The sequence below is a fragment of the Balaenoptera borealis genome, assembly GCF_965194805.1.
Source record: "Balaenoptera borealis genome assembly, chromosome: 17".
Classification (NCBI taxonomy): Eukaryota; Metazoa; Chordata; class Mammalia; order Artiodactyla; family Balaenopteridae; genus Balaenoptera; species Balaenoptera borealis.
The window spans coordinates 80060157-80071063 of NC_138876.1; the positions used below are offsets into that span (position 1 = coordinate 80060157).

At 43.1% G+C, this 10907-nt stretch overlaps 1 protein-coding gene across 1 annotated transcript in view; it reads right to left on the reverse strand.

Moving 5' to 3' along the window:
* Positions 1–2284, reverse strand: part of LOC309615013 (uncharacterized protein) — a gene marked incomplete at its 5' end in the record, with an annotated part of 38435 nt that extends 36151 nt beyond the window's left edge. Inside the window, one exon of the mRNA XM_082364074.1 lies at positions 2197–2284. Coding sequence (XP_082220200.1) covers positions 2197–2284 — 88 coding nt within the window. The remainder of the gene's footprint in view (positions 1–2196) is intronic.
* Between the last annotated feature and the right edge of the window lie 8623 nt (positions 2285–10907).

The following is a 10907-nucleotide window of genomic DNA, read 5'->3' on the forward strand; positions in this document are numbered from 1 at the left end:
CAGTGGCCCGGCTTCCCACCTGGTGGGACAGGTTCGGCTCCAACCCCAGCCCTGCCAGCAGCAAGCGGTGGATGAGAGCATATTATTTCCATGTCTAAGACCCAGTTTCCTCATCTACGAAACAGAGGATGATCATAGTATCTACCTCATGGGTTATTTGAGATTAAATGAGATAATGCATGTTAGCATAAGAAAGCATGTCTAAAAATTCCTCCATAAACACTAGTGAAAATAACCATCATCTAACAATATTCATGGTGTTAAGGAAATATGAGCACTGTCAACATGAGTATGAGAAAAGTGCATTTGAATACCTTTAAGACGTGGCAGGAAGAACCTGACAAAAAGAAAACCTCAGGGATAAAAGTTTTTGTTTTTGTTTTTTTATTGATGCATAGTTGATGTACAATATTACAGAGGTTACAGGTGTACAGTATAGTGATTCACAATTTTTAAAGGTTATACTACATTTATAGTTATTATAAAATATTGGCTATATTCCCTGTGCTGTACAATATATCCTTGTAGCTTATTTTATACCTAATAGTTTGTAGCTCTTTCTCTCCTTCCCCTATATTGCCCCTCCCCTCTTCCCTCTCCCCACTGGTAATCACTAGTTTGTTCTCTATATCTGTGAGTCTGCTTCTTTTATGTTATAGAAAAGAACTAGTCTGTTGTATTTTTTAGATTCCACATATAAGTGATATCATACAGTGTCTGTCTTTCTCAGTCTGACTTATTTCACTTAGCATAATGCCCTCCAAGTCCATCCATGTTGCTGCAAATGGCAAAATTCCTTTCTTCTTTATGGCTGAGTAGTATTCCATTGTATATATGGACATCTTCTTTATCCATTCATCTGTTGATGGACACTTAGGTTGCTTCCATATCTTGGCTTAGGGATAAAGTTTTACAAGGAAAATGGGATGTACTCTTTTTTTTTTAACATCTTTATTGGAGTATAATTGCTTTACAATGGTGTGTTAGTTTCTGCTTTATAACAAAGTGAATCAGCTGTACATATACACATATACCCATATCTCCTCCCTATTGCGTCTCCCTCCCATCCTCCCTATCCCACCCCTCTAGGTGGACACAAAGCACCGAGCTGATCTCCCTGTGCTATGCAGCTGTTTCCCACCAGCTATCTATTTTACAGTTGGTAGTGTATATATGTCCACGCCACTCTCTCACTTCATCCCAGCTTACCCTTCCCCCTCCCCATGTCCTCAAGTCCACTATCTACGTCTGCGTCTTTATTCCTGTCCTGCCCCTAGGTTCTTCAGAACGATTTTTTTTTTTTTAGATTCCATATATATGTGTTAGCATACGGTATTTATTTTTCACTTTCTGACTTACTTCACTCTGTATGACAGTCTCTAGGTCCATCCTAGAATTACGGTTTTCTCAGGGTATATGCCCAGTAGTGGGATTGCTGGGTCGTATGGTAGTTCTATTTTTAGTTTTTTAAGGAACCTCCATACTGTTCTCCATAGTGGTTGTATCAATTTACATTCCCACCAAGAGTGCAAGAGGGTTCCCTTTTCTCCACACCCTCTCCAGCCTTTATTGTTTGTAGATTTTTTGATGATGGCCATTGTTACCGGTGTGAGGTGATACCTCAAGGAAAACGGGATGTACTCTTAACACACGTTTCTAGGGCCACAGAAATAACTAATTACACTGACAGAGAAGGGCAGTGACAATATCCAAATATCAGCCGGCTCTGTCCAGGGTCTGAAAGGCCCAATGGGCTGCAGATAAAGAAAACAAAAAGAAGCAGCATGTGGTTTCCAAGTCGTAGACAGAAACCTAAACACAAAAAGAGATGGACATATACACACTACCAAACGTAAAATAGATAGCTAGTGGGAAGCAACCGCATAGCACAGGGAGATCAGCTCTGTGCTTTGTGACCACCTAGAGGGGTGGGATAGGGAGGGTGGGAGGGAGGGAGATGCAAGAGGGAAGAGATATGGGAACATATGTATATGTATAACTGATTCACTTTGTTATAAAGCAGAAACTAACACACCATTATAAAGCAATTATACTCCAATAAAGATGTTAAAAAAAAAAAAAAAGAGATGGGCCTTCTGGTAGACACAAAAAGTCGTGGGGAAAAGAGCTCCAGATTATAGACAACCAGCAAGAAGGACCAGGAGAAGTGCAGGGGTCTGGCTCCTCCACACCCACCTTTGTAAACCTGTGACCACTTGGCCACGGCCTGGGATTGCGGAGAAGGGGGACCATGGTCCCGCAGCCCCGAGAGTGTTGATCCCATATCTCCTACTGACCTGACCGGGGGATGACCCAGGGAATTAAGTCACCTTTTTTTAGACTATGGTACGATAAGGAAGTCTTGGAGGGCTGAAGAGGCAAATACATGGTCTCTCATGTTAAAATAAAAAAAAAAAAACAAAACAGTCTGGCCATGAAATGGACAGATCAGCTTAATCTTCCTGTCTGTAAGGATATTATATTTAAAAGCTACCTGTCAATACACAACCAAGAAGACTGTGGGAAGAGGAAACCCTTTCAGACCAATTTCATTTCCGTCTGTGACGGACAGTGAGACCGTGTAATAAAGGCAGAACAATGGATGTGGAATCGGAGGAAACGTGTCCCAGCATCTGCTGGCGGCGTGGCAGCGAGGCCCGCGGGCGCTCAGGCCACCTTCCTCCTCGGCCTCCCCAGACCCAGGGCCCGTCTGCCTGACCACCTGCCAGCCGGCTGCTTCTCCCGAGGCCCACTCACTGCTGCTGTTTGCTTTTAGATTTGTTTCCAGCCCACGTCTGTTGTTTCCTGGGTTTAAGCGGCAGTAAAAGTTCTGCGGAGAAATAAGGGTGGGATTTGGAGTCAGAACAGAACAGTGATGGCTGCTTGGCCCCGCCATTCACTTCTGTGGACTCAGGGGACCACTGATCCTTTAGAAGTGAGATAGCCTGTCTCAGCCAGTGGGGATCACCACACCATCCTTTCATGATTACGATGAGGATTAAAAATCAAGGACAGCTATAAAGCTCGGTTCAATACATGTGTAATTTGCTCCTAACTGTTGATCTTACATCTTTTCCAGCTCTGGGCTTTATCTGGGTTCAAGATCCTTATTGAAAGGTATGCGTATGCTTCCAAAAACAGTCTAAGAATTCACTTGGTTAGGTGTCAGATTCTCTCCACGGGCCCTGCTCTACCCACAGTTCAGTTTGCATCTGGAAAGCAGGCCACGGCCAGGGGCTGGGAACATTAGGGAAGGAAGTGTGACCATCACACAGACTGCAAGGACCTTCCTTCCTTTTCTCTCTCTGTCCTTCATCTCCTCTCTTCCTCTTTTTCATCCTCTTCTCATTCCTAGGCCTTGATGCTGACAATGAGGAAACTCACAGAGTCTACAAACTTGTACCTGAGGCCAAGATTATTTTCAAGACGCTACCTGGGTGGGGGGGGGGGGTCACATGACAACAGTATTTCGATGCTGATTTGAATAAATGTGGAGTCCCAGTGAGTTCAGCCCGGGTGTCTGGGCCTCAGAGGACTGGAGCGCACGTTCGTTGACTTTGCCTCCTTCGTTCTGTGCCCCTGGACATCTCGGAGCTGGTAAATATTTGCCCTGCAGTGGGGAGGATGGCAGGGGCTGCGCAGGGACGTGACAAGGCAGCTCATCCTCTGTGTCAATAGCGTGAAACAAACAGTGGCAACGTGCGAGGAGGGCACGCGTTGGTTGGGTTCAGAGCGGGGAGCCACAGACGGCCGTGACCTCCAGATTGCATCTCAGGGCCCTTGGGAGCGGCCCTGAACGTCAGCTCTTACTCCCTGGAGGGGCTGAACCCAGAGATCCCTGCAGGGTTCTAGGACCAGATGAGTCCCTGGCTTTCTCATTATCCTCAGTCTGCTTGCTACCTTCAGCCCCTAACTCTCTGCTAAAAAGAAGAGAAAGGCGATGGGGGAGAAGATACACTTAGATGAATCAGTAAAGAAACAAACGTGCCCAGGGAGGAGCTGGACTGCACTGCCGGCAAAATCAGAAGTGTGCAGAGCAAAGTTTAGCAAACGGCCCCAAGTCGTATGTCTGAGACAGGTGAGGGCTTTGCTCCTGAAGGAAAAGGCAACCAGATGAACTACCCAGATTTCTGTTACACTCTCCCTTTCAGTTTGCATAAACAGTCTCAAAATATAAATGGAATTGACAAACTGAACTTTCCACCCCTTTCAGTCATACGAAGCTTTTCAGGATATCACAATATTAGTCTATAGTAAGTGACTTCTGATGAAAAAGAAAAAATTAGTCAGCATTCCTAGGAATTGCTAGTGAAAATACGTTCTAACAATGCAAAAATGAAAAATAATACATAGCGATGCATTGTCTCAACCCAAATGGTGCAATAGCATATGGATATGTTTGTTTCATAATTAACAATATGTATGATGATCTTTTGAAATTTCAGCTTGAGGACTCAACATGCATTCTTGGAAGGTAACATGCATGGCCTGGGCGAAGCTTTCAGAAGACTGATTAAACCCATGGGCTGTGGGGTCAGGCCACCTGGGTTAGAACACTAGCTCTGCCACTTTGCCACTCACTAGCTGTGTGACTCTGGGCAAGTTACCTTAATCTCTCTGTGCCTCAGTTTCCCCAGATGTAAGAGTAACATCAGCTCCTTCACAGACTAGCTGTGAGAATGAAGGGCGATAATCCAGGCCAATCGCTGGGCACAGTGCTTGTGACATAGGAGAGAGGAAAGCTGATCAACAATATCACATTATTAAATGAAGTCATTTAAGTGAAAATGCCTTATACCTTGTACAATTCTGGGTACACGTCAGCTATATTTATAAGCATTATTAATGATAGTTGTTGATATATGTGGAATCTAAAAAATAAAATGAATAATTAAAACAGAAACAGACTCACAGATACAAGAGAATGAACTAGGGTGTAGAGAGACGGGCAAGGTGGGTGAAGGGGATTAAGAGGTACAAACTCCTAGGTATAAAATAAATCAGTTACAAAGATGTAATGTACAGCATGGGGAATAGAGTCAATATTTTATAATAACATCGTATGGAGTATAATCTATAAAAATATCGAATCACTATGTTGTACACCTGAAACTAATATAATAAGTCAACTACACTTCAATAAAAAAAGAGAGAAAAAAAGAAAATAACCAAAAAGAAAAATAATATTTGTTGAGCACTTAGCACACGTAAAGTAAGGTCCAAGGTATAGGAGTACAAAGAAGTCGGGAGATAGAACATTAAAAACAAAAATAAATAAATTAAATAAAATAGTATGATGGTTCCTTAAAAAATTAAACTCACAAGTACTTACAAGTACCATGTGATCCAGCAATTCCAGTTCTGGGTATACACCCAAAAGCAACCAAAAAAAGGACTGGAACAGATGTCTGTACACCTGTGTTCATAGCAGCATCATTCATAAGAGCCAAAAGGTGGATGCAGCTGAGGAGTGGATAAACCAAATGTGATGTATACGTACAAAGGACCATTATTCAGCCTTGAAAAGGAGGGAAACACTGCCACGTGCCATAGCCCGGATGAACCTTGAAGACATCGTGTTACGTGAAATCAGCCAGACACAAAAGGACAAATTCTGTATGATTCCACTTATGCGAGGTCCCTAGGGTATCACAGTCACAGAGACAGAAAGCAGAAGGGTGGGTGCCAGGGGCTGGGGGAGGGAAGGATGGGGAGTTAGGGTTTAAAAGACACAGCAATCGAAATCATCCACCTTTAAAGCCAGAGAGGACTTCCCTGGTGGCACAGTGGTTAAGAATCCACCTGTCAATGCAGGGGACACGGGTTCGAGCCCTGGTCCGGGAAGATCCCACGTGCCGCGGAGCAACTAAGCCCGTGCGCCACAACTGCTGAGCCTGGGCTCTAGAGCGCACGAGCCACAACTCCTGAGCCCACACGCCACAACTACTGAAGCCCACGCGCCTAGAGCCCGTGATCCACGACGAGAAGCCATCGCAATGAGAAGCCCGCTCACCGCAACAAAAACCCAATGCAGCCAAAAAAATAACGATAAATTTAAAAAAAAATGTTTTTTTAAAGGGTTAAAGCCAGAGAGAAGAAAGCTCTCCTTGTCCCCTCTCTTTTCCACGGCCCCTCATCCAACCTGTCGACAAGTTCCTGTGCTTAAGATCTGTCTACTTCAAACCACATCCCAAATGCGTCTTCTTCCGGCACCTCTACTGCCACGCCCGTCTTCTCTCCACTAGACGGTGGCGACAGCCCCTGACTGCTGGGGCTGCATTTTCCCCGCCCCCACCCCCAGTGTCCACACAGCAGTCACAATAATGTTTTCAAAAATTTGTATTGTGGTAAAATATACATAACATAAAATGTACCATTTTAACCATTTTTAAGTTTTCATTTAGGTGGTTTTAAGTACATTCACATCACTGTGTAACCATCCCCAGTACCCATCTCCAGAACTTTTTCATCTTCTCCAGCTGAAACTCTGTGCCCATTAAACCCTAACTCCCCATTCTCCCCTTACTCCCCACTCCAGTAACCACCATGCTTTCTCTCTTTATTAACTTGATACTCTGCGTACTTCACATAAGTGGAATCATACAGTATTTGTCCCTTTGTGACTGGCTTATTTCACTTAGCATAATGTCCTCAAGGTCCATCCATGTATCTGTATCATGTGACAGAATTTCCTTCCTTCCTGTGTATATATTATATCACATTTTTTTGGAATAACACTTTCAAAACATAAAAATAGCTGATAACATAATGAACAATTTCTATGTACCTATATTAAGTCATTGAATCCTTAAAATTACCCCAAGGAGTTACTAGCACTATTGTCTTTCTGTAGTCAAAGAAACCAAGGCCCAGAAAATTTAAGGAACTTACACAATTATACCTCAGTAAAGCTGGGCGGGGGGGAGAAAAGAAAAAAAATCAGAGAAACCCAAACTGAAAGACACTTTAAAAAGTAACCGGCCTGTATTTTTCAAAGATATTGATGGCAAAAGACAAACACTTAAGGAACTGTCTCAAATTTTAGAAGACCCCCAAGACACAGCAACTAAGTATAACAAATGACCCTGGTCTGGATCCCACACCAAAAAATTTTAAAATAGCTATAAAGCACTTTATTGAGATAATCAAGAAATTGGAATATGGTATGCATATTAGATAAAAGTTTTGAAATAATTTAAAATTTCCCAAATATGATCATTAATCTGTGGATTTGTAAGAGAATATTCTCACTTCTGGGAATGCGTATAGGAAATACACACTGATGGGCATGATATAGGCACCTACATACAAATGGTTCAAAAAATATATATAAACACGTACATACAGGGTGAGATAGAGAGAGAATGATAAAGTCAACGAATTAAACAAGCAAACAATAAACACCGGAGACGTATCCCAACCACAGCAGGTTAATTCTGAAGGGCACCTTTTCCTAGCTAGTGACATGGTTTAACAGAGTGAGTTTAAATTTCACCATAGGCTTATTGGGCAAGCAGCATTAGCATGCCCCAGTGTTGTTAATTAGTGATCTAGAATCGCCTGACAACTAGGAGGAGACAACCTTCAGCAGAATTTAGGAGCAGTCCGGCACAAAGGGACCATATCTTCACTGACTCTGTCTTCAGAGCTCTACTAATCCCAGTGTCCATGTGGATCGTTTTACGACACAAGTTGAGTTAGCCACTGGGCTTGATGCTGATGGAAAATACTCTAAGGCGAATAGCATAGATTTCTTGCTTATCTCAATAAGATTAGTATTTGCAGATAGGTCCCCGAAAGCCACCCTATTTCTTTCATGACAGAGTTAAACAGATACTTGGAGGAGTAGAGAGAGGGGAACGCTAGCTCTGTGAGTCACACATCTGGGGACTTTCGTTGGCTAAGGTTGATCATCACAATCTAAACTATGGACAAACAGAATTAATCTTTCTATACGAACTTTTCCAAAAAATGTTACATTAATGATTGAAATACTCAGGAAAGTTGGATGGACACATGAAAAAAATACTTTTAGAGAAATTGAGCAAATGTGCATTTGCTTCTGAGCAAATCAGGGGCCTACAGAGTTGATCACGTCTAAGCCTTGAAAAAAAGAGGTGCCTCGTATTTATAGTTAGTTATACTCAGCCGGTTGTGGAAATAATTTCCGATTATGTTTTTCAAACACAAGGGTTCTAACTGGGGTGCAGAGCAATGCAGTGAATGTTCCCCTGATAAACGGGCTACAGTTACACAACCCCAAACACACCTGCTCCCTGGCTTCTGAGCTGGAATGGGAGAGGCCAAGAAGAGGGGGACCTTGTGGGCTCAGGGGGCAGATTGGGCAGATTTGGGAGCGAGCCTGGCAGCTTCCAGGAAGGGGAGGGGGCTGAACCCTACTGCTCTGAGACTAGAGAGACCTGCTTCTCCTTCTCGCTCCTTGAGGAAAAGGGAAGCATTCTTGGCCCAAATCACAGGGCACAGGGCCCACCCTGCATGCCCCACCATCAGCATTCCATGAAGAACAACAGCCGCTTTTCTTATCAAACTAAACTCTGCACATTTTTCCCTTCTTTGTAGTTTACTGGACATATTGCCCGGTCACATGTTCACAGCTCTACAAACCAGAGAGAACTTAGGAGACGTGCATGAAAATAACTGCCCTTATTTGATGAGTGAGACTACAAATGGCCAGGGCATGAGTACGGGCAGGGAGAGTAAAGGAGAAGATTGATGTAATTCAAACGGGAACCGCATGCCTGCTTTCAGGCAATAAGCTAGGACTGGGAAGGAGAGACCATCCATGCAATACTAGCAAAGGATTACCAGAATTTCATGACACAACCTCGCTTTTAAAGGTTAGTCACTGAGTTAACCATAAGGGGCTGGGTGAAGCCAAGGCCACTTAAGAAGGTTTCTCTTCTCCAGGTGGAGGTTCACAGTTGCTCTCCTGGATTTTCATCGGCCACTCTGTGAATGTGGATGAGTAATGACTTTTTTCCTTGCATTCTTTCTCTCAGCTTCTCGAAACCCCCTTGACCCTCTCTGCTCTGGTTTAACAATGAAATCAATGACATCCTTGCAACCTGAGGAAAGAAAAAGGAATCCCTCAGGTTCTTTTCTCAGAGGAAATTAATTTGGGTGTTCTCTAGCCAACACCTAAAGCGTTAAGATTTCTATACCAGATGAATTCTTAGCAGTGTAGGCAACAAACGAAAGACCCAGGATGCGTACGCTTTTTACCTAAAAAGGCAAACCGCCTTGGCAACAAACCATCCATCTCAGCTCCCCCCATAAGGAACTGAGAAAGATAAGCGTTCTGCTTCACCAACATCCATGCATGGACCTGGGAGTAAAAGTTTTCCATCTTAAACTCCAAGGACAGGTGTAAACAGAGGCTCAGCCTTCCTAAGAGGCTGGTTACAAAGGAGGACTAATCAGAAGCCTTTCATCTCTGACCCTTTACCTTTAGGACTATTCTGGGGCATGGAGGTGACAGGGTTTGTGTCCTTTGTGCCCAAGGAAGTGACAGGCAGCCTGTTGATCAATACCCGCCTTTAGCAGTTCTTCAGAACTTAGAAAAGGGGCCAGAAAATGAAGCAGAAATCGTCGATACCCAGGTCTGGGGAGAAGGAGGTTATCATCACATTAATTTCATTTCTAAAAAAGAAAAAACAACAAAGGCAAAGCGATGACATTTGTGTTCACTGGGAAATGAGTGTGTTCCCTAAAGAAACGAGGACCTGAGAGTCCAGGCTTTAGTCAGTGCGATGCCCAAGACGAGGTGGGGCTGAGTCTCTGAGATCTGATACCACCTGCACTGTTCACCCGGGCAGCGATACTCAATTTTCCAAGAACCGCTAGCTGGACAATAATTTGTAGCAAAAAACATAAAAGGGAAGAATTTCCGACAACAAACCTGAGGCTTTAGGAATAAGCAGTTCAGTAGATAAAGGTTTGGGAGAAATCAACAAAGCAATTAAGAGAATGGAAGGATTGATTTGTGGGCAAGATCATTCCTTTGATGTTTAGCTTGGCTAATCAATAATTCTTTTTTTCCCTTTTTTCACGTGGATTAAGGGACAAGAGAAGAGTAAAAGATTAAGATTAGTAACCTACCAATACCTGAAATAAACAATTTTACAGGAGAGACAGGAATTCCTTTTAAATGGTCCAACATAATTCAATAGATCTAAGAAATTAATTCAGAAAGTACTGTGTCACAACTTTTTTTTTTTAATCCCCCAGTCAGCTCTCTTTAATTACTTCTTATACTGAATATGCATTCACTGGCTCTTTGTTAGTTTAAAATAGAAAAAAAAATGCAACTTAAATTCTTAATAGAAGGATGTTTGAAATATGAAAACAATTGCTTTTAAGAAACAATAAAAACTCACCCCAGGAGATATTTAAATTACATCAACACTATGTTGAATCAAATAGAGATGAAAGGACTGAAGTTGTCTCCTCCATTTCTGGTATATAAAAATTCTTGTGGGAAACGTGTTTTAAAATTTTCTTGACATATTTTCCTATTGAACTTCGCCCTTCTAATTAGTACAAGATTAAGATTTGCGGGGTCTGATTCTGACAACACAATATCAGCTTAGCTCTTATTTGGTTTTTTAAAAAAAAGAAAAGGCTGAAGCTAGAGGCCGGCGCTCAGGAGATGCCTTGTAGGGTCAGTAGCAGCATCGGGCGGTTGTGCTGGTACCTGATTCGCACCTGCACCTGGTCTTCCTGCTTCTCCTCCGACTCTTCTCCACGTGCTTCTCGCAGGCAGAGGATGCTTTTACAAGTACGCGTTGGATCATGTCGCTTGCTCCCTTAGAGGCCTCCCATCGTACTGGGATCAAACCCGAGCCTTGACGACACCTTCGAGAACCAGCCCGACGGCGATCTCCCTC